Source organism: Poecilia reticulata, linkage group LG4, assembly GCF_000633615.1.
Source record: "Poecilia reticulata strain Guanapo linkage group LG4, Guppy_female_1.0+MT, whole genome shotgun sequence".
Taxonomy (NCBI): Eukaryota; Metazoa; Chordata; class Actinopteri; order Cyprinodontiformes; family Poeciliidae; genus Poecilia; species Poecilia reticulata.
This window is the reverse complement of record NC_024334.1, coordinates 21,058,723-21,082,144: the sequence shown is the minus strand read 5'-3', so window position 1 is coordinate 21,082,144 and position 23,422 is coordinate 21,058,723. Positions and strand designations below refer to the sequence as shown.

The window sequence follows — 23,422 nt, the reverse complement described above, 5'->3', positions numbered from 1 at the left end:
GCGATCTGTCCCGAGGCACAGAAACGATGCGCTTCTCTGAAAGCAATACTTCTTGTTCTGACAGGTGGGGCGAAAGGGGAACGGCTGTCTCCAGTAACCGAGTTTCTGTTTTTCCTCTGTGAATGCACGACGCCGTTAACTTTAACGAGCTTGAAACTACATTTATCTTAGCAGGTAGGTCAACAGTAAAAAAAAGAAAAGTAATTGAACTCTCTAAATAAGCATTTGATAGCAGTTGTACAGGTTCAGCTTTTTTAATTTTGCGGTTGTTAAAATGGAAGCTGATGTTCTCAATGAAACTAATGAGAAACAATGAAAATACATGGTGCTTTGGTAACTTGCCTTGATAATATTTTATGGTCCCTGTGTAAATGTATTGCGCTTAATAATAAGCTGATCCATGCTTCTTTTAATGTTTGGCATCTCTCAGTGGAGAAAGACCTCGCCGAAGGCCAGAAGCATGCACTAGGGCTTCATTCGTGTTTACTCTGAGTTACGGTTGCCGTGGGACACGGACAGCCGTGTATGGAACAACCAATGTAATGGAAAACATCAGGATTAAAGTGTTGTCTCAGATCAAAAACGTCAGCCAACTAAAGAGACTAATTTCCCAACTGGCTCTTTTGACACGCGGCTCTACGTATTGCGAGCCAGTACAGCCGGTCCTCGCCAAGGCCGGGGCCCCTGCGACTGTGCCGCATTTTTGATGCAGGCTTATCTGCCTTCTTGGTCCGTTGTTGTTTTGAAATCATGAGGCACATTGTGTTGAGTGTTTGTTGTGGTCTTATTAGGTATTGTTTTTTGTTTTTTTTAATCAGAAAGCTTCGATCTGTTCTGATTTTTTTGGTGCCACTTGAGGAAGATGTTCAGAGAAGAGCCCCCATTTCAACACATGCCTATATTCTTCTTACTTTTTTTTTTTCTTCCCCAATATACACTTCATGTGAAAAGAATGTTCCTCTGAGTCTTCTCCAGATGTTTCTTGGTTTTTATTAAGTTTACTGTCTCTTTCAGCTTTCAATTTAGACTAAATTCCTTCACGACAGCGTTGATTAACATCCGCTCTAATCTACATCTCTCTCTCTGATATGGGCCCGTTTTCCCATGAAAAGGTTTTTGGGGGTTTTTTCCGTTAGTTTAACTCTCCATTTTTCCATCAAAGGATAATGTGAATTTTAAAATGCTGCCTCAGTCCATGTTTATGGATTGACTTTTATTTATTTGTGTGCGTGTGCGTGCATGCGTGCGTGCGAGTGAGTGAAGTGCCTTGGGGATATATAAACTGAATTATCCTTCTCACAATGCTTAAATGATTTAATCCAGTGGTATTTATATGTTTATTGAAGTGCTACGATAACTTCAAAACTCATATTATCTGGATGTAATGTTATACATGTGAACAGTTTTGATTATTTTGGTTATACATTAGTTTACTTTGTTTCACATTTGCAAACTTATTCCATTGGGATTTTATGTGAGTTACAAACATGTACGTGTGTGTTTGTGTGTGTAGCAGTTTTTTATCGCTTTCACATCCATCCATTTTCCCATCGACTTTATCCAGTTTCTTAGTCCCTACTAGGGGGAAAAAAAGCAATCCCACAGCATAATTCTGCCTCCAAGTTTCATAGGGATGATGGGCAGTGCAAGACATAATCTAATCTCATATCTCATGAGTTTAGGAGGCCATCACTCCATTTATCCATGATCTGACTTCTTCATGTTGTATTTATTCAAGTGTAGTAAGATAACAGGATTTGACTGTAAACGTTCTTCACATTGTTGCAATTTTTATTTGAAAATACATTTTGAAAGCCGTGCCTATTTTTCTATTTCACTTCACAATTACGCACTACTTTGTTTCGGTCAGTTACGAAAAGTCAGAATAAATTTGTGGTTGTAATAAAACAAAATACATCTGCAGGCCAAAATCAATGCAATCCTAGAATACTACTAAAAGTGAAACCTGAAAGACCATTCAAGATTTTTTTAAAGTGTTTTATTTTTTCTTGGATGACTAAGTTCACATCATATGTTTTTCATCCGCTTGTCAAACAGACGTGCACTCCTTGTGTTTTTTTCTTCCCCCTGCGTACATTTGTTCTGGGGTTTCTAATGCACCTCTACACGGGATAAAAACATAAGAACATTTGTACCGTTACAAGAATAGATATAAAATTGCCAGAGATGACTACAGTTACTATAAATACACTGATAAATAACAACAAAGATTAGCAGAGTGGGAACACTGAACATGAGGCCTGAGTCAAGTCATACCTTTTTCTTTTTTTAAATTAAACAATTAAAGCCAACAATATTTACATACTAAAGCCAGCTCAGCCTTATGCACAATCAACAAGCACACATATCGATGAGTTCACTTTCTTTTGGATACTGTAAAAAAATAATAATAATAATCCTACAAACAATTTGACAGTAAATTGAGCAAGATCCATCTTCCTTTGTTAGATTTTGTTTTAGGCATTTTAACACTTCAAATTAAAATGGCATCAACTCCTATTGTTCATTACCACTGTGTTGCACAAATATCCGGTGCCACTTGATATAAGAAGCACTACTTTCAATAAGTCATCATTAGCTGCTCAAGAGAGATCTCATGTCTGTAGTAAATGACCATTTTCCTTTATTACATATTCGGTCTTGAAAAACAGAATCAAGTAAAACGTATTGGAGTAATACTGAATGGCCTCAGGGAGACTGATGGCCCGTAACCGCCTGACATCATAGGAGAGCAATTACTTAATGAAGGCAGTATGATCCGTCTTCATTTTAGCTGTTCTGTTGGAGTTGTTGTTTTCTGGCAATAGACCAATGTCTCTCGGCTGTTTTTTTACTCTGTTATGATGGCAAAGATTCCTGATTCCGCCACTTTATATCATTTATTTATGGGTAGAAGATGTAGCGAGGATGAACCACCATCCCAAGTCTCAGTCGATTGGCCGGATCATGAGACGAACAGACTTTAGAGAGTAAAAGCCCCCTCCGTAGGCCGCCCAGAAGATCCCGTCCTGAAATTTGCTGCGGTAGACTCCACCGCTGTACCAAACTCCGTTCAGATTGGTCTGACCGCAAGCGTTGTACCACCAGCCACCTTTATGAAAGTGCGCGCAGTTTCCTGAAGAGAAGAACAACACAGGATCAGGAGACAAAATCAGTGGGTATGTGAAGATTGTTTGTCTGGCGCGTCGACCTACCAGAGAATTCGTCTCTGTCTCGGTCGAGTGTGGTGAACTGTTTGCCGTTGTTGCTGCTGAAGGAGTCGCCAGCATTTCCCTGGTAGGTCCCCAACCGCAGCTTAAAACCTTCACTCTCGGGCTCCAGGTAGAAGCTGCTGTACTCTGCGTACACCTTCTTCCCTGTCCAGTCCTCCAGCTCTATCATCAGCTTGTAGTCACCCTGTTTTGCCAAGCTGTAGATGTTGTCCAGCCCAAGCCAGTGTTCACCATCTATGTTGCCAAAACCTTTCTGTAGGAAACGGGAAGTAGGTTTTTAAATGTCGCAGCGTTTTCAGTACGGCATTAGTGGTAGGTGTTGTGTAGTCCAAAGAATACAAACTCTCTAAACCTGAATGAGTTTAATGAAATTTCAGCTTTTGAATTTTAATGTAGCTTGTGCCTTGTAATCAAGCAACACAAGTTCACATCTGCTTCCAATTGGGACTCTAAAGTGATCCTCGACCTCTCACTCAACAAATTAGCTAAAAGTCTCAGGCTTTGACGATCTGGCAGACGCCTGACAGAGTAAATGCTGCAAAGTCAGAGCTGCTTAGACAAACCTCTGTTTCCGTTTCAAAAAGTACCCAAGTATTGATTTCAAAGCCTGATTTTTATGACTGAGGGAACCTCTTGGCTTCCTTCCCCTTTATTCCTGAAAAAGAAAGCCAAGACCAGTAGCTTTTAATTGCAGGTTTTGGTGTCATTTTTTGTTGAGGGGAAATGTATCCGTTTCATAATTGTCCCTCCTAAGTTGTCTTTTGGATGTCATCTCAGGGTAAAAAACACTGAGGGCAACTTGAGAGCTACTTTAACCTCCAAATCTTTGGAGATTGCATCTGTTGGTCTCTGGATGCTTTTCTTGGCTGCAAGTTTACTGTGTAGGATGTTAATCTATTGGGGTAAGTGCTTGGTTAGAGTCTCCTAACTGAACTGCTCAGACTGGGTCACTGATGAAGGCGCGATAGTATAAACTGTGGGAAAGGTTCACTAGTTTTTCCTCAAAACAAAATCCTTTCATTAATAAACTTACTTTGTAGTTCTCCCAGTTTCGAAAGAAGTTTACAGAGCCATCTTTCCTCTTTTGCAACACTGTCCATCCTCCGTTGTCGAGGCTATGCTCACACCAGACTTGGATTAGGCTTTCGCTGTTATCAGTCTTGAGCAGGTACATGCCATTGGTGGAGTGACCCGCCCGTCGCACCTGGTAACAGTCCTTAAAAGGACCTGGGGTGAGAAAGTCAATAAGGTCATTCTTGAAGCAAAATAAGTACTTGATTTAAAAAAAAAAAAAAAAAAAAAACATCATTGGGTAGATGAGTGACTAAGAATAGAAAGTGGTGACTCGGTGTGAGTTTTGACCTCATATTTTCAAAGTTCCCAGTTGGAATGGGGAAGGTCTAGGTCGCTTCCAGTGTTTATTGTACAATGTGACTGCTAGAGATGTAAAGTGTGATGAAAGTTGCAGGTATATTGTTTATTTGTACTTTTGACAATGGGGATTTCATTTTACCTACCTCTATTTGCAAACATACTCCTTCATTCGTTATTGGTTTGCACCAGTAATAAACACAGCAACAATTAGAAAATCCTACTGGTCTTCTCGGTTGCAGTGAGTATTACACTCAAGACACCAGCGTTCAACTTTTGAGACAAATCAAACTAAGTGCTATCACTATTGGAAAAATCTGCTATAGTTGTATACCTTATTCTGTTATGGTTGGCTTGAAACTGTTAAAGTGAGCTCTGCTTTTAGTTATGCCGTCCAAAAACAAACACATGCTGGCCTAAAGATGTCTTTCTATGAATTTGCATGCTGAAATTGGTACATGGGTATTCATCTGGGGATAGGTTTTAAAGCCTCAATTGATTCCATTATGTAGCTTTACCCAAAACTGAACCAGCTGAACCTATACCAACATATATCCGCTGTTTCCGACTTGAGGGAATAGTTATTAGATCAGCATGAACACAGGCTTTGTGTGCGTGTGTTGGGGGTCTAAAGACCCTACAGGCTTTTGGTAGATTGGTTCTTGAATGTCTCTGGACTGAATGGACCCAGTGTAATGCCTCTGGCCAGAAATCTAAAACCTAATGGCACACGCTTGTTTTTGTCCAGCGGTGTCTTCTTCAAACATCGTCAGGTTCCTCAGGCTGAGGCTAAAAATAAATCAAGTGTTACATACTGGCCTAAAATGTGTTTAAGTAGACCAAACTGCGGTCCTGCAGGGTGTAGTTACAGTTCTGCTGAACCTACATGGAACCTATTTAGAAGTGGTGTTTGATATTTTACCGTCTATGGTGGTTGTGCATAAATAGTTGGTGAAATGGAAAAATTTAACTTTTTTTTTTCTTTTTTTTCTTTTTTATTGCTGTCTCTTTCTCTTGGGATTCATTCAAATACCATTGAAGTAAAATTCCTTCCACCCACCTTTTTACCTCTTAGACAAACTTTCCCACCTCTGCCTTTTTCCTTTTTGCACCTCTGCTTTTTAGTATTGGAGCTAAAAATCAATAGAATTTGACAAACACCTGCTTTCTGAAATACTGTGAATGACCGACAGTTCTCTGAGGAACTTACAGCAAAATATCCATTAAACTTTGGATTTAATTACAATTCACATTGTGCTTGGGTAATTAAAAAATTGAAATGGATTTTAAATCGAGGTCAGTCTGATTAATCTGCTGATTAGAAATGTAAACAAAGTCGCAGGAGAAACTCGATAAGCCCAAAGTTTCACAAACAATGCCAGTACTCCAAGATATCTGAGAAACAAGGTAAATAGATGGAGCAAACCACTATGAAAATCAAATACATCTGGATAAAATTGGAACGTTTCGGGTTCCTGTCCATATATCACCAAATGTCTCCAAATTTTTGGACGTAATTCTCCATTACGTTTTACTTCAAAGCCTTGTTTAGGTTACATTGAGGGTGAGGACAGTGGAAGCATCGACTAACGCAACTTCTAGATGACGGGTCCAATTGATGTCAATAAGTTGCCTCAGAAAACATGATATCCCCCTACTAGGTCATCACCCTTTAGTCCAGAAGAGCTTTCTTTCTTTCTTCCTTCTGTCTCATGGATGTTATGAATGCTTCGTCCATTTCACTTACAGGCTGGATAAACCTCGTCAGCATTCCCCGACATACTCCCAGTGCCAGCAAAAATATAACTTCTTGAACTGAGGTTTAGGAATTCCCTCCAAGTAAAATTTTGAATGTTGCAAATGAGTTTCATCTCCGAGATGATCCGTTTCAGATGTCAAAGTGAGACGAGCTCTGGGAAATGGGCATTGGCTTCGGGGGGAAAACCTTGTCTGTCCTAAAGGACTCATGGTTTATTTCAGACACTTGTAGATTGATGAATTTCTGATATCCTGTCAGATCTGTGACTCTTCTTCTACCTCACCGTGCCTACCATAGTTAGCGTGTATTCTGACCCAAACCGAGCATAAGGTGTCTCCCATAGCTGTTCAAAGAGACTCAGTCGACATCCCTCTAATGTAGTACATATGTTGAAGGCAGTGCAGCCAGTACAGACAGCCAAGTGGGAACAGAGGAATGCATGATTTCACTGCCTCTGTAGCATGCCAAGGGAAAGCCAACTGTGCCTCAGCACTACTGACTCGGGTGAGGAAACGCATTTTAATTTGCTGTCCTTTGCTAATTGTGCTTATGTGGGTTACATAAGGAACAAAAACACACTGGGGAATCACAGTGAAGTGGTACACACCGTCAGAGGTGATCGTCCCTTGGGGTGGCGGGGGATCAAAGGGTCTAGCGGTAGGTGCCTCCATGCGAGAGTCTCTGAGGAAGGCCCGATTGTTTCTCACGATCTCATTGGTGAAGCGGTTATCAAGGGGTATGTTCTCCGGCACCACCTGCACCAGCGGAGGAACTGGTGGCAGCTCGCTCCGTCCCAACATCCTCATGCATTGTTCTTCCAGCGCGGCGATGAGAATGGACTGATTATTGACCACGCCAGCCATGGTGGCGAAGCGAGCCTCCAGCTCCTTGTACCGCGAAGCCAGTCGCATCATCTCCGAGGTCACGTTCAGAACGCGGTTCTCCAGCTGGGCCAGCTCCAGAGAATTGTCCCTCTTCCGGATGATCTCATGCAGCAGCTGCATGTAGAGCTGCGTCACTCTGGAGTTCATGTTCCTGCTCTCTTTCCGCAGCAGCTTCATCTCATTCACCAAGTTGCCGTCTACCTCCACCACCAATTGCAGTGTCTCGATCTCGCGCCGCTGCTTGTTGAGAACCTCCCGCACATCTGCGATGTCCATGCGGGTCACTCTATCTTTGTCTGGCTCGGGGCCTGTTGTACTGGCACAGATTGGACCTGATGACAGAAACGAATCATTTAAGGGAGGAACGAGAAGCTGTAACTCAAACTGGCATTTGTCCAAGAGGTTGCATGTTGTGTACCTGTGATCCTCTGCTCAGGCACCATGAATGTATAGGAACACTTTTTGGCATCCACATCCTGAGCGGCTCTTTTACTCCTCTGGAGGGAGAACTCTTTGGTTCTCCGGGCGTCCCTTGAACTCCTGCAGAAACTTTCCTCCCACAGAGAGAGGCAGAGCAAGGCGCACAGGCTCCAGATCGGCCCCTGCATCGCTGCCGGCTGGCTGGATGGATTGATGGACGGCTACTGGGGCTCCCTCCAGGCCTCCCTGAAAGAATACAAGACCTTATGAGTTAAGGAAACGGTGACTAACAAAAGGAGTGAAGCCAGGAAGGCTGTTTATTGTGTGCTATTCCTGGACCAACCTTCAGTGCACTGTAATGAGTAGGTGTAGGATTTTTTTTTTATTGACGAGCCTGAAGTAGCAAAGTTGTCTTCTGAATAAATTTTGGGTGGAAGGAGTGAAATAAAGAATCTTCTCTGTCCGGCCAACTGGATGACGTCTGCTTTCTGTCTCTGATGACTTCTCAGTTGACACCCAGCTCATTTTTCTGCTCAATTTCCTCTAATAAGACCAGCTGATCCAGAAGTCCCGCTACTTTGTCTTTGTGTCCTTATGCTTGCATTTTCTCCAGTGATCTTAGAATACATTTCTTTAGCAGTACAACATAAGGCATAAGGCTCTGTAAAACTGTTTCCTGGATGCATTTGTGAAACTTTTCAGGATGCCTTAGTTGTGGTCTCTGGAAAACAGCAAGGCTCATTCTCCTCAAACTCTAGTCTTTCTGTCTCAGTTTATTTATAAATGAAATATGTAAATAAGCATAAATAAAACTTCAAACCAGACTCCTCCATTTGGAGCGCTGTAGTGTGGGTCATGTTTTATCTCTAGAGACAGAGCCAGCTGACTAGCTTTACGAGTTAAAACTTGCTCACATATTTCATTTCTTTGGAGGCAAAGTTCCCCAAAAACAGCTGTTTTTTTTTTTTAATAGCTTCTGCAAAATATCTTGAAATGACTCTTCAAATTAACATGACTGTTGATTATTGGCGCTGCACCAAGAAAGCGACATGAACGTCTGAAGACGCTGAAGACATTTTGTAAAAATTTCTCTTTTTGCAAAATGTGAACAAAAATGGAGTAGCGTCAGATTTTAGGATTTGTCTTTTGTCTTAGGTAAAGAACCATGAGCCATTTCTCCCGCTAATGCAAGACGTGCATAAGCATTGGTTGTGTTCACCCAGTTTGCCCAGCGCTATAGTTCACTTCCTGCATTTAGCTCAGTCTCCGGTCCGTTTGTATTCACACAACGCATTCAAACCGCGCCAGACGTCACTTCAACTGAATTGAGACCCAGGTTTTTACGCGGACCAGAATTCCCTTTTTTTGGTCTGCATCAGAGTTTGATTGCGCATTCACACCTCCAAAAACGAACTGGACTTTCCAGAGTTCGATTAAAGTGGAGTAAACAGGGCTAGTGTGGATGCACCCTAAATCTCATGCAGGTGACTTCTGAAGCCAAGTTGTTGCTGGATTCTGTTTAGAGGCATTAGTCAATGGGGTGGACGTAAAGACAAGTTGATGTACAGTTATGTCAAAACCATGAAAAGGTTCATATGTTTTGTACATGACTGTTTTAACCTCGGGTTCGCTCATGCAGACTCTTTCAGTGGTAGCAGCACAATAACCAGTGACTTTTCCCAATGCCATCCACTCCCATCACACAACCACCTGCAGAAACCCCCCCGACCCTAAATTCCTGTGCAGCTTCCCGTGAGACGGGTTAAACATGGCGACGGGGATGCCGGGCAGCAGGCGGTGTTTGTGTTTTACTTTAAAGATTTGATGGACGCTCACACCGTGGCAGCCCGTCACCCCAGGGGTGTAAAACGAAGTAAGTCCTCTTTTATCTTTGAGGTGCAGCTCTCTGCACCTTCATCCTTCATCCTCCTCCCCCATCGATTCTTGTTCTGTTTACTATACAAACACAGCAAAAAAACACAACCCCACCAGACCTGCTATGCCTGCATTCATCTCCTCGAGCCGTGTAAGACCGACTTCGTTTGGCCCTTCCAGCGGTGCCACATCGCTGAGCCTTGCCTCCTCCCCAAAAAGCCCAGGCCCCGTGTGTCTCTCGTATGACGCCATTGTGGTTCCTCAGGAATTCTGGCCGTTATGTCACTTGGAACAATGTTGAAGGGAGAGACCGGAGCGCAGCCAGTGCTGCAGCTTGTTTGCGTGCGTGCACGCTTTAAGGCAATAAGCTCGCGCGGCTGTCTACGTGATTGAATTCTCTCTCTCTCTCTGTGTGTGTGTGTGTGTGTGTGTGTGTGTGTGTGTGTGTGTGTGTGTGTGTGTGTGTGTGTGTGTGTGTGTGTGACTATTCAGAGACGTTATTAATTTTTCATGGTTGGGGTTTTCTACTTTTTTTTTTTCCCCCAGCAGACTGTTTGTCTGACAGCGGAACCAGGTACTGTATCCCAGCTGACCTCAGTAAGAGCTGCTAATGACTTTACCAGCAGCATCTCTTCTCCTGTGGGTCTTTTCTTTGCTTTATAAAGTCTTTGCTCGCAAGACGCCTAGGTGGGCATGAACGAGACGGTCAGAGTTGGAGTTCATCTGTGAGATGGACAGAGCTACTCCTTATTTTTTATTTTATTTTTTATGTTTTTGAGTCTGAATTCCTCCAGTGCATTTGCTTTGACTATGAAGGGCCTCACATCTTTCATGAAACCACAACATATCAAAGACATTCCAGGATATGCTGAGGGGTCACATGAAGGTATAGAGTCTGCAATGTTTGCTTTAAACAATTTTTTTTCTCAAAAAATTATTATTGTACTGCAGCCGTTCTTTGTGGCCAGGTTTATTCTGATATTTTTACTCTGATCTTGAAGAAATGTCTTTGCTGCGTCACACAGCTTTGGGTTCTTTGGTGCAAGGCAGAAACAAATCATGAGCATTTAAAGATAAAGCTCAGGATGTTGATAATGGAAGAAAAGCTAAGTAGTGATCACGAAATAACTTGTGGCTCTTTGTCCCGCCTGGCCAGGGGTCATCAGCATAACTTCAGAGAAATCCTATTTACTTTATCATGTCAGCTGTAGCCTTCCATCGCACTCTTTTCTCTTTGTTTCACTTAAAGTTCTCTGTATTTCTTTCTCTGATCATGTTCTTGTTCATCTATATTGAAATACATATGGAAGTCAAGCCCTGCTGTTAATTTAAGGATTCATATAAACTTTAAACATTCTTTTTCCCCTGAAGCTAATATGAATTATTCTTCATCTTGTTGTCTTGGCTTTTGCCGACGCACTTTATTTATTGCCATAATATCATTGTGCAAGCAGTGAAATAACGTCTGGAAAAAAGGATTTGCAGTTCACTTGGCCTGGCTTGTGTTTTGGCAACATCTGTGAACATCTTCGCTGTTGCTCCATGATGACTTCACTCCATACTAACTCCTAATTATGACGAAATGTGTTTGGTTATCTCTTTAATTCCTCCTCATTTGCTTTTTATCTCCATGCTTTTCTCTTTGCTTTGGGTCTCTTGAGTCTTATGTCAATAATAAGGTCAGTCTGAAGGGTTGAACCTACTTCCTCTACCAAACGCTCTTTCAGCTGGGAATCTGTTCCAGTTGAACAATGTTCCTTTCTTTTCTTTGTTTAAAACAAATAAAACGTATTATCCGATATCTGCTTTGATTGGTCGTTTCTGCTCATTATATCCCCGTTGATTTGCTGTTTAAACCCGTCAGTGTTGAGAGTTTGGGGCCTCCAGACTGCTTCACGCAAACAAAAACAGACTCCAGTCTTTATCTTCACTCTTTCGTCACAGAAATGAGGTGATGTTGAGATAACAAACTTTTCCAGAACGCTTTCGCCCCACTCCATTTATCTCGGTTTGCATTTTTTTTCCCTCAAGCCAAACAATATTTCATCCATCTTGAGCCTGTGCGTGGCTGCTGATTTTACTCATGGATCCTCAAGTCGGAGAGCAATATTAAATTGTTTCCTGCATGTTTTGAACAAGAAGAAATTTGTCATTAAGTAAACTGGCTGCTTGCGTACCTTCCAGACAGGAAAAATCGGCTTTGAATTTTTGTTTAACTTGCTATATGAATGAATGATGTACCTCGCAAAGACAGCCATGCGGCACTCCTACTGCCTCGAGTTACACTGTATTTATTGGCATAAAGTCTGTAACAACCGACATATCAGTTTTTCCCCAAACAAATTGATTCATATACGTGCAATTCAAACTGTTTGTGTGGAAATCTGACTCACTGCAGGTGTCTGGTTGGAGGCGAAGTCGGTGTTGACTGTGAACTTTTGGACACGATTTTCATGGGAGCCTCCACAAAGTTTTTGGAGGATTGGCCAGATGGTGGAGATGCTAATAGCATGAAAACATTGAAGCATTTTCCTAATGCTGCCGTCTAAATATAACTGGTATGAGATTGTCAAGGTATGATATTAGGACAAAATGGATCAATTTCAAAGTATTTGGACAAAAATTATTTTCTTCAAAGGAAAAAGCTGAAGTGTTTTCTGCTGCAGCTAAAATAATGTAATATTTACTCTTTTTCTGTTATAATTTTGAATTTTGTTGTAGTAGTAGTTAACTGTGCTGCACAAAATAAATGTTTTTGCAGTTATGTAGAGTGGCACATTAAACCAGAGTGTTTAGTGGTTAACTAGCCCGAACTCTGATGCTTTACAGCAGTGGTCCCCAAAGTCGGTCCTCGAGGGCCGGCATCCTGCATGTTTTAGTTCTCTCCCTGGTGGTAGTAACAACCTCCTCAACATGTCAATGTTCTTCTTAGGCCTTCTAATGAGCCATCATTTGATTCAGGTGTGCTAAACCAGGGAGAGACCTAAAACATGCAGGATGCCGGACCTCGAGGACCGACTTTGGGGACCACTGCTTTACAGTCATGTCGCCCATATATTGTCAATTGTTGTTTCCATTCTCTTGTAAGTGAAAATATTTCCAAACAATCAAATGAGTCTTTCTCTTTGACAAGAGAGATATGTTGGAGCCTTATTTCAGCCAGTTGTTCTGCAGTGCTCAGCAACAGGTAGGGAAGTGCTGCGTTACCCCAAAACTGACAGAAATTAATGTAGACATAAAAAAAAAAGTATAAAAGATGTTTCAGCTAGTTGGCTCCAACTGTCCTAAATGTGTAGTGATGAAAAATATTCTATAAGACTGAAAATAAATGCCATTGTCGGTGGATTGTGTTGGAAACTCTTGAAACTCTTGGACTTGGTATTTTACTCTCTTATCAACCAAGTGTGAAACACACAGGCGTTTTGTCTGCCAAAGTCATATCTGCATTGTGTTAGTCTTAGGGCTCCTGGTGTTGAGATCTCCTGCAAAGATTTACCAGTCTGCAGCCTGACTGACTGCTGCTGGAGGGAACCATAAACTTGTATAACAATATATTTGGATTTTTATAGTAGAGTCAAAATCCGGTGCTTCCTCGCCTCCCCCTATCTGGTCATCAGACTTTCTTCCAGTGAAGCCAGAAACAAGAAAAAAAAAAAAACAATCCTGAAAGATTCATTGTTTCTCAGAAAAAAGCAATAAAAGAAGAGATCTTGTGTCAAGAGCAAAAGGAGAAGACTGTAATCCACAACGACTTGGCTTTAAGGTAACCAACGTGGATGTGAGTCAACTTTTGTGTGTCTGCACAGCGGGATGCAAACTTCCTTCCAGTCAAACATCCATTGCATGTCGTCACCGGGCAGCGTTTCTGCTCACAGAGACGCGCTAACGACATTATTAGTCACGCAACGTTTTATATTCTCGCCAAAAGGCTTGGTAACGGTTCCACAAGAAGGAAACGCTTTCGACTCCGAACGGTGGAGGGTCAAATCGGTTTGAAGCTTCGAAGAGGAACCCACTCGGCATGAGCTGGCAATGCATTAAAAACCAACTGACATTATAAAAACAATTAATGGGTGGAAAACAAAAACACCACCGCACACTGAGGAATAATAAAAAGAAGGAAAACTCATAAAAGGGAAGCTGAAACAAAACCGCAAAGCTTCCCAGAGATTAAATCCTACCTCTCGACACATCTTAATGTTTTCTTTTTTGTTAGATTTTTTTTTCAAATGTTTTTCCAACCATTTGTCTCCTTCAAAGAAGCTTGTTTTGCTTTCTAGGCAAAGAGACCTCATCCCTCTCTACGCCGTATAAGTGAAGAGTATAGTGAAAACAAAAAAACCAAACCCTCCTGGCCCCCCAAGGGGTGGGCTCATCTGTTTTGCTTCTTGTGTAGAGAGATGCTAAACATGTGGGCTGATGTTGGGGTCAGAGGTCTCTGTGGGATTTGGCGTGTAGACCCACCCTTCCTCTCCTTTACCCACCCACTCAAACACTTCACACACCCTGCAATCAATTGGCCTTTGTGGGAAGCGGGGTCCCCCTCTTTCTCGTCATGCACAGCATTCACAGCCATGGGAAAAAATATGTTTTGCGGGGAGCTTTATGGGATTCTGGTGGCCGAGGTTCACGTAAGGCCGACTTTTTCTCTCCTTCTAGGACTCTAAGGTACAGAGATCTGTGACCGCCCTCTAATACTTGGGCTTTGTAAAGTTTTGACTTTGATTTGTTTATTTTTTATGCAGTTTAGATCTCTCTTAAGTTGTTTCTGTTTTCAGCAGTAATTTTTCTTCAAATGTACAGTCTTTAGCATTTTGTCTCGGTGAGTAACACAATTAGCACGGTTAGCTTGGCTAGCTATGAGCGGCAGTCCCTGTGTGTATCCCCAATACAAGGCAGACATTTCACTTTTCTTACTCTTGATATACTGAGGATTGATGTTAAAAGTTCAAACATACTAAAAAAAAAAGATCAATACGTTTGTCGTTCAGTTTCCGTAATTTTTATCAAAGTCAGCTTGAGGTCAGTTCATTCCTTCGCTGGTTCTACGAAGTGTTTCCTGGGCGGGCACGACGTTACGCCCCGCGGAAGAATTACCTTTTGGACAGAAAACGCACCACGTTGTTGGGTTTTTTCAAGCATAAAATGGCAAAACTGCGAAATTATCAGGAAGCTGTTTTGTAGCAGCTGGCATGCTTCAGGAGAAAATTGTTTGTTTTTTTTAATGTGCTTCCTAGTTACTGGAAACGGCTAACTCTGTCCTCTTCCTACGACTTCCACAAAAGCGCAACATGGTGTGTTTAATGGTTGGAAAAAGATCGATTTCTTTTACGAGTTCATCTCACTTGTCGCATGTATGAGCTGATTCTGCTAAAAACCAACTGGATTTTTGGTACCTCTGACATTTCTCTTCCATTACAGTATAAAATCTCTCCACTACAGTTATACTTCATCTGTTCTCTTCTATCAAATCCCAACAACTTTTTTTTTTTTTTGTCTCGTGTGTATTGTGTTGCCCAGGGTGAGAGATGGCTTGCCTCTTGAACTGCTTTGAGGATGCTTGGCTTTGACCAAATATTTCAGCTTCCAAAAAAATCTGAAGGGGAGTCAGGAGAGAGCGGAGAGCCAGGAAGAGAGAGCGTTTAAAAAGTTACGGCGTTCCGTTTTGGCTTTTAAACTTTCTGGTTCGGGAGATGACTCGCAGTCTCTCGCAGCCTCTCCGCTGGTATTTATTTCTCCTCTGAGTCACACCTCACCCTTGCGCCTCTTGCGCCACACATGCCTCCTATTAGCTGGATCAACACGGAGGAGCTCGTAAATTTGCAGCCTAAGCTCTGTGCTCCCCTACCCAGCTCCTTGGCTGAGTTACGTGCCTCCTGTGTTTACCCCGACATCCCCCTGGCTGACCTCCCACTCCCTGTTGTGACCCGTCTGTTCGGCTGTGTCCAGAACCTCATTAAGGGGGATTCAGAGTGAGCTTCATCATGTGGCTGCAGAGTTTGCGCTGCAACCTTAAAAAAAAACAAAAAAAAAACGAAATAGCTTTAGTAGCTCCTCATGTTTGGAGTCTGTTAGCTTCAGGCGCTATAACGAGTCCAGAGCGGTGGTCTGCAGCTAGATCTGACCTCATGTGGTCAGCGGGCCAGGATTAGTGGTTTCAGTCCAATCTGTGGCTGCATCCAGCGCGCACTATCGCTTTCTGCCTCCTGTGGAAGCGCGCAGGCTCAGGTTCAGCAGTAAAATATGATTACCCACATGCCTGGATGAGCCATCGGTCAGGCACTGCACTACAACAGAACATCCTACCTGACTGCCGTTTATAGGGGAAGTTTCCAAAGCGTTACACAGAAGCGACATCAAGCAGAGGTGGAAGGTTAAGACAATAGTTGATGTTTGGTTGGATACTAATGACCCATTGAAAGCCACACTGCCTCCTTCCTCCTCAAGGTCCAGATGAACGCCGGGGCCAAGCTCTCGGGCGCTCCAGCACGGAATGTTCTGGCCATGCCTCCGTCCTCCTCTTTATCTTTTTCTTCTCTGTTTCAGCCTGAGTTATTGGAGTTACCGATATTAGGATTTATTGCTACGAGGGAAAACCGAGGAAGCTTATAAAATATTTTTCTCGGGCCTCTTCCTGCTGACCGCCGTGCGTCGTTTGTGGTCGGGGCTGGGGCTCGCAGATGCGTCGTCAACAATCGCAGCAGGAAGTTGGTGGGAACATTTGAAGACTCACCCTTGCGAGTGAGTGTTTCCACAAATGTGTTTCGACATTTGTAAGATGTGGAAACACCAGATTGATGTAGTTGGTCTTCAAAGCTTTTTCTGAGAAGCCAGAGTTTGCGATTGAAGTGTCTTTCATCCACGGGGTGTGAATTGCTGCGTCCTCGTGCTTCCAATGTGCTGGATTTTAGAAGCTGCAGTACATATCTGTATGTCTGACTGGACGGGACCTTCACTATGCAAACTATCCTTTCTCTTAGTCAGACCTCTGCTGCATTACAACCTTCCAAATACCATAACGAAAAACAATCCCTGCTGCAAGTGATTTGATCTTTCCATCTGCTTATATCAGCATCATTTGCGAGAGTTTCTTGAATGCATTGCTCATGCCATTCCCTCCCTTTCTTTCCAGACTTATCCATATATGGGTTTTTAACTTTTTTAAATCTCCTCCAGGATCCTCACTGTTTCACATCTTTGCTTACAGAATACTACAGACTCTAGAGGAAAGGAGAAGGAGCACTGCTAAATATCTGTCTGCAGCTTCAGCCTCCAGTCACAAGACCTCTGAACACACACACACACACACACACACACACACACACACACACACTCATTCACACACAGTTCCCACAACAAACTTCTGTAACTTTTACCTGCTTTGACACCAGTCGTGGGGTCGGTGCTGGTTTTCTCCGGTTATGGTTTAGTCTGCCTGTCGTGTTGAGGTTTCATTGAGTTGCGCTGCTCAGGAATCATCCCTTTTTTTTCGTGTCTTTGTCCTTGTGGTTTGAGCCGCTCCCCCCCTCACTCGCCCCTTCCGTCCTGTGCGTTAGCAGCAAGCCGCCAGCCTTTTAGCGCTGGCCCTGCTTCCTCAAAGCTTCGGCTGTCCCGGGGCTCAGGCTGGGGGCATGGTTCAAAAGCCAGCCTCTTCAGCGGACTGAGCTCCAACCGCTGATGCCTTGAGCTTTTCACAAAGGATGAGGGGGGGATGTCAGCGAGGGAGGGCTGTGAGGGGCTTGCTTGTGTTTTTTCTCTCTCTCTCTCTCTCTCGCTCTTTCTTCCTCGGTTTATTTTTTTTGCGAGTTGTCCGGCCTCCCTCTGATGTCACTGAGGAAAAGAAACCCATAAAGCAGAACCAAAGAGGTGCTTCATTATACTTTGCTTCTTTAACAATAGCAGTCGTGCTTCTCTTGTTACGCAAGTGACTTGAAATGAAAAAAAGACATTGCAGGCCTGTCGTTTCTCAGACTGTTGGCTGAGTGTTGAACAGCAGGAACGAGTCATGTTTTGTCTTGGATGCAGGATTCATACAGGTGCCTGAAATCCCTGGAAAAGGCTGGAATTTCAATGAGGTGTTCTGGAAAGTTTGGAAAGTTATTAATTTCTGCATCAGTCCTTGAAAGTGCTTGATATTCAAACTGTGCAGTTTGGTAATAAAGTGCAATCTGGCGTTTAGTTAAAAGCCTAAATTTGGATAACATTACTTTCAGTTAAAACTAGATATTTTCATCCACCTAATAAAAAAAAAGACTTTTTATGTCTTTTTTTTTCTTTCTTGTTTTCAGTTACAAAATTCAAAATTATTTCCATTTATGAAATGCCAGGAAATGTAACATTTGTTTTTTTTAGATTTCTTTTTATTTTTGATTGGTTTTTATTATTTTTGAACTTAATTTGAGTAGTTAAGTCACTCTAGCAAAATTTGTTTGCATTGTTTCAATGTAATGAATGCTTATCATTTGCAATGGCTCGATGGCGTCTTGTGTGTGTGGCTTGTTTTTTATATATTAAACAGCATAATTGAATTTTCTTTAAATCAGTGTTTTGTTCTTGGACCAGTCAGGTCCCAAAATTTCAAGACATAACATTATATTTTATTTTTACTGGTTCCTGCTATTTAATACCATCACAAGACATTATTAAGCCAAAATAAAATCTGTCCCACCTTCAGAATTAAGTTTCTCTTTTTATTTACGTTCATGTTGACAACGAAAAGCATACGAGGCTTTACATATGCAAAGATGACTACTTTGCATTTCGCTCCTCTCAGAAGTGAAGGAAAACTTGACAACAGTCCGAAGTAGAGGGAGTGAAAAATTTAGAGAAAGGTACATAAGGAAAATGAAGTCAAATGCATTTTTAGTTCAAACCTGTGAAAAAGAGCTTAATGTTTGTTGCATTTGAATGACAGCAATGTAATTAATATAATTATAGGCTGTAATGTTTCTAATCCATTTTGGAGAACTCCGATTATATTTATCAGCAGCATTTTGTCACAAACCCACTTCTCCTCCAGAACGCCCACATCCATGGTGTAAAAAAGTCCTAGAAGAATCCCTGAATTATGTCAGATAATATTGAATTGAAATAGTCTTTGTTTACATCCAAAATGTGGTGCTGGAAAAGTTTGAAAACGTACCTTGAAAACGCTTGAAAAGTGCTTGACTTTTACAAGTGTACGACCCCCGAGCGTGTCCTCCTCTTGTTTCGTAGCCGTCTTCTGTAGCAACCACAGGGCTTGCTTGTTATGCCGCCGGGGTCGTCTTCGGGCGCCTTGCTGTTGAGAACAGCTGGACACAAGCTGCCAGATGAAACTGATTTGTGGCGCTATGGTGGCAGAACGCTCGCTCCAGGTGTTGCCTGAGACTTGTTGACGGCTTGTTTTGTTTTTATCACCGCTGTCATGTTCCTAGGAAAAGGAATAGTGGATTTATCCTCTTTTAAAAAGCAAACTCAGAGACGCAGACAAGGACGGAGGGGGGAAGGAGTTCGTGTTTAACCGCCTCACTTCTCTGACCTTTATTGATCCTCTTGGCTTCGGCGCATACGAACGCGCATAACAACCATCCTAACCACAGGTTCCCTGAACACGAGTGTACGCTGTGCTGCTGTTCCAGCCAGCTGCTGCTCTCCCAGATCTGCTCACACAAAGCAGCTATAGCAGCTAAGCCTCCGGGATCCTTTCCCTCCTCCCCTGTCCGTCTCTCACATTCCCGGCTTCAGCCTCCAAATTCCTGTAAACTGATTCTCACTTTCCCTCCCTTTTCATTATCTGAGTTTATTTAACACGGTTCTGTTCTGCTTTCAGCTTTGAGCGATGAACATGAACGTGTTGTAAAAGTATTCACACCTCTGTAACTTAAAATCAGAAACTTTGATTTATTTTTGGAGGGGATTTTATGTCATAGACCCACACAGACTAAGTACATCATCATTTCATTCACAGTTTATTTTTTACGAAATCGTTTACAAATAGAAATCTATAAAGTGAAGCATGCGTTTGTATTTTGCTCCCATCTGTGTTGCTTCTAGTCTTTTTGGTTATGGACATTTTGACTCATTCTTCTTCGTAAACAACCTCAACCTCAGACTGCTTCGGCAGTGTCTGTGAACATCGGTTTTTAGGTTTTGTCAAATGTTCTCAATTGCATTTCGTCCTGGTCTTTGACTAGGCCATTGTGACGACGTATGAATGTTTTGTTCCCCTGTAGCTCTGGATGCGTCTTCAGGTTTGTTGTCCTGCCGAAATTGTTTCCAATAACAATATATATTGCAATAGAAAACTGATGAATGTCAATAGATGATACGTCTGATAAAATGTTCAATAATTCCACTGATCCAGAGCCGCTCGGCATTCTGGGGCGTTCAGGCAGAGAACAGACTTTAGCCGCTCTAAACTCTCACAGCCAGCTGATCAAGGTTGGCAGCAGCAGCTAACTCACTCGCTCTTTAGTTGCTTAGCAACAACCTGTTGAGTAACAGACACAGAGGGCAGTTTAAAGTTTTGCCATCGTGCCTCATAACTGCTTAAAAATAAAAACAACAGCGTGGAGTGAAACTAGATATGAGGTATTTCAGATATTTAAAACAAACAAAAAGAATCAATAATTATCACAGTAATAAACGGTGACGTCATGATATGTTTTTCAGCCATGTTGTCCAAGCCTAGGTTGTTGCGACTTTTACACACGGACTCCTTATGATGATCCTCTTGCGGCTATTCTTCTTACAAAATTAAAGGTGTAAATAGAAAAACGTGACACACAAAGAAACTTTTTTTTTCCTTCCACTTAACACTTCTGCGGATCTTTGTTTTGGTTTCCGGTCCTGGACTTCGGCCATTAGCTTGTCCAAGCATCTAAGAGCGGCTCTGTTCTCAGGGAGGATAAGCAGCTGAAGGTTTTCTTCTCTCATCTGCTAAGTGATGAACTTTGCACATCTGCGTTCAATCTCTGGCCTGGCGTGTGAAAGAGCCATTGAGCAAGACGAGAGTAAGAAAAACGACCCCATCAGACTGCTCCTGAAATGTGCTCATTGCTCACGGATCTCCCAGCGCGGCGGGAAGCGGCTCCCGTGTTTGTCCCCTGAAGTCATCATTTATGTGATAAACCTTTAACTTGTGCTCTAAGTGACTGCCAAAAAAAACAAGATCTGTGATCGTCTGCTCATACTGGAGCGACGCCTGTTCAAAAAGCCTGCTTTGTTTGTGGTCATCTAATGCATGTAGACTCAAATAGTCTTCTTCTTCTTCTTCTTTCAGGGATGTACCTATCCGACCTGACCTACATCGACTCGGCCTACCCGTCCACAGGCAGCATATTGGAGAACGAGCAGAGGTCCAACCTGATGAACAACATCCTCCGAATCATTTCGGACCTGCAAAGATCCTGCACCTACGGTGAGACGCGCTTATATGGAAGTAAATATGTGCCATCAGAATTTGAATAAAAAATGCATCTGAAACTTGAATGTTGTATATTTGTGCTTACTTTTTCAATTTAAAAAAAATTCTGTCATTATTTGTACGTTTGCAATTTTCATTTGTTAAAAAAATTCACAATCCTATTTCAGAGATGAAATTTTCAATATATTTTTTTTTTCAGTGTTAAAATTCAGCATATAAAACAAACTTTTAAAAATTAAAATGCAATATTTTCAGTGTCCTAAAAATTAAACTTGCTCAAATTAGCTGTCTCAAATTCAGCGTCTAAAAATTCGCTGTACAAAAATGGCAAGGTTACTTCAGGTCACAGACATTAGCAATCGTCGTCAGATTTCAACACCCAGCCAATCACATGACCCAAGCGTCATATTGAAGAAATACCAGCATCACCGAAGCCAGCGACCATGTAGGCGAACGCAAACCCAACGGTGAGTCTATGCTTTCATATTTCTCTAGTATATTTTATTTTGCGCATGAAGTTTCATACATTATCTTAAAGCTTGATTTAAAACACGGGTTTGGGCCGTTGTTAATCATACGCAGTCGTGGTGAGCCGCTATCAACCTGCGTCTTTTTAAATCGTCCTCTACCGATACTCCACMGTCCTTAGGAGCAAAACACAGTTGAGGGAAGACGTATATACCAGACTGAACAGTGTCAGTGAGGATGAATGCAAGCCATTTTTAAGCGTCCATCGTTACGCATTTTGCTGCTGTATGATTTTCAGACAGAAAGGATCAGGAGAGGAACACTCTGCCGACCCGTTAGAACCTAAAGAATATCGAGAATTAATGTCGGAAAAGTTCACAGCCCCTCCTTTAAGCATACAAGGCAGTCATATTAGCTTACTACATTAGCGGTAGCATCTCCTGGAAAATTACGACTTTACTAAGACTGCCTGTCTAAGACGACATACAAACAGCCCAGAAAGTCGCCACCCATCAGTTATCTTTAAAGATTCTAGACTTGGCGCAAGTGGTATTCCTTTTTGAAATAAAACACGGGAAAATTGGGTGTGGGACAGCCAAGAGAAGGGGGGAGGGGAGCGGGGGTCTAGCAGGTAGCGAGAACCAATACGCCAGCATTACATGGTGTAAGATTAACAACGGCCCACACCCGTGTTTTAAATCAAGCTTTAAGATAATGTATGAAACTTCATGCGCAAAATAAAATATACTAGAGAAATATGAAAGCATTAAATCCACCTTTGGGTTTGCGTTCGCCTCCGTGGTCGCTGGCTTCGGTGATGCTGGTATTTCTTCAATATGACACTTGGGTCATGTGATTGGCAATCTGACAACGATTGCTAATGTCTGTGACCTGAAGTAACCTTGCCATTTTTGTACAGCGAATTTTTAGACGCTGATTTTGAGACAGCGAATTTGAGCAAGTTTAATTTTTAGGACACTGAAAATATTACATTTGAATTTTTAAATGTTTAATTTTTTTATATGCTAAATTTTTCAACACTGAAAAAATATATATATTGAAAATTTCATCACTTTGAAATAGGAATGTGAATTTTTTTAACAAATGAAAATTGCAAACATGTACAAATAATTACACCGAATTTTTTTTTTTAAATTGAAAAAGTAAGCACAAATATACAACATTCAAGTTTCAGATGCATTTTTTATTCAGATTCTGAATGCACATATTTACTTCCATACGCTCACAAGTTCCCAGAAGTAGTTTTCTTCGATGCTCGTGGAAATATTTCAGCCATGTTCAAAGAGTTTTAAACTTTCAAAGAAGATTAACTGAAATTCACAGGAATTGGAAAGGATTTGTTTGGAAATAAACGACGATAAACTTGGAATTTAAGAGGATTTATTGTGGCAGTTTGCGCTCAGGGAAGATCTGTTTCACACGAATCTTGAGTTTTCTTCAAGATTCTGACAAATCTTGGAAGCAGGATTTTCTGTATTTACCCTTGAATATTAGTTGCTTTTCCTAAACGAGACGTTCGCATCGCACTGCTGACTGCGGAGGTATTTAGGCCACAAATACATTTACTATAACTGCAGCTCAGAGTTCAACACTTGTTCTAAACACATGCATTAATTAAATTTTGCAGATTTTATAAGATTCATATTTTTTACATATAATAATAATCAAACATTTTATTTATAAGGAGCTTTTCAAGACACTCGGACACTGCAATAAAGACTGAAAGCAACAATAGTAACAGTTACTGATGTTGAACTTATTAAACGAGGACAAAACAAAAATGTTTTAATATGATCCTGTGTCTTTAAATAAATTAATTCTCATGGAAAGCCTCCCAAGTTGAATACTTTCAAAATTATCTTTAAATTTAAGTATCTATTGACATTAAATGTTCAATCCTTCTGCAGCCCAACTGGGAGTGTAAGCTACTTGATTAGACACTAGCCGCCCTGATTGCTGCCCCCTACTGGACGCCCAGTGACGT

The 23,422-nt window shown here is 41.8% G+C and overlaps 2 protein-coding genes across 7 annotated transcripts in view; one reads left to right on the top strand and one right to left on the bottom strand.

The window, feature by feature from the left end:
• The window catches only part of ralgps2 (Ral GEF with PH domain and SH3 binding motif 2), a 100,312-nt gene that overhangs the window by 62,471 nt on the left and 14,419 nt on the right, over positions 1-23,422 (top strand). For all 5 annotated transcript variants that reach the window (XM_008407327.2, XM_008407320.2, XM_008407328.2 and 2 more), the window contains exon 10: positions 20,806-20,943. In XM_008407327.2, coding sequence (XP_008405549.1) covers positions 20,806-20,943 — 138 coding nt within the window. The remainder of the gene's footprint in view (positions 1-20,805; positions 20,944-23,422) is intronic.
• Positions 1,978-19,188, bottom strand: angptl1a (angiopoietin-like 1a). Of its 2 annotated transcripts, XM_008407319.2 has the most exons (8): positions 19,063-19,188; positions 18,685-18,954; positions 16,919-17,372; positions 7,666-7,913; positions 6,971-7,579; positions 4,267-4,460; positions 3,216-3,486; positions 1,978-3,136 (listed from the first exon to the last, which is right to left on the bottom strand). In XM_008407319.2, exons 4-8 carry the CDS (start codon positions 7,853-7,855, stop codon positions 2,949-2,951), a joined length of 1,452 nt encoding a protein of 483 aa, XP_008405541.1. In that variant the 5' UTR covers positions 7,856-7,913; positions 16,919-17,372; positions 18,685-18,954; positions 19,063-19,188; the 3' UTR covers positions 1,978-2,948. The 2 variants fall into 2 exon arrangements, with proteins under 2 accessions (XP_008405541.1, XP_008405540.1); XM_008407318.2 differs by having other exon boundaries at positions 18,685-19,188.

Excerpts from the sequence above, each read along its gene's own strand:
- angptl1a (XM_008407318.2), bottom strand. The coding sequence starts at position 7,855 with ATGCAGGGGCCGATCTGGAGCCTGTGCGCCTTGCTCTGCCTCTCTCTG. Across the intron at positions 7,580-7,665 it reads GCCTGAGCAGAGGATCACAG|GTCCAATCTGTGCCAGTACA; the intron begins GTACACAACATG and ends TTCTGTCATCAG. Across the intron at positions 3,487-4,266 it reads GAAACTGGGAGAACTACAAA|AAAGGTTTTGGCAACATAGA; the intron begins GTAAGTTTATTA and ends CGTTTCCTACAG.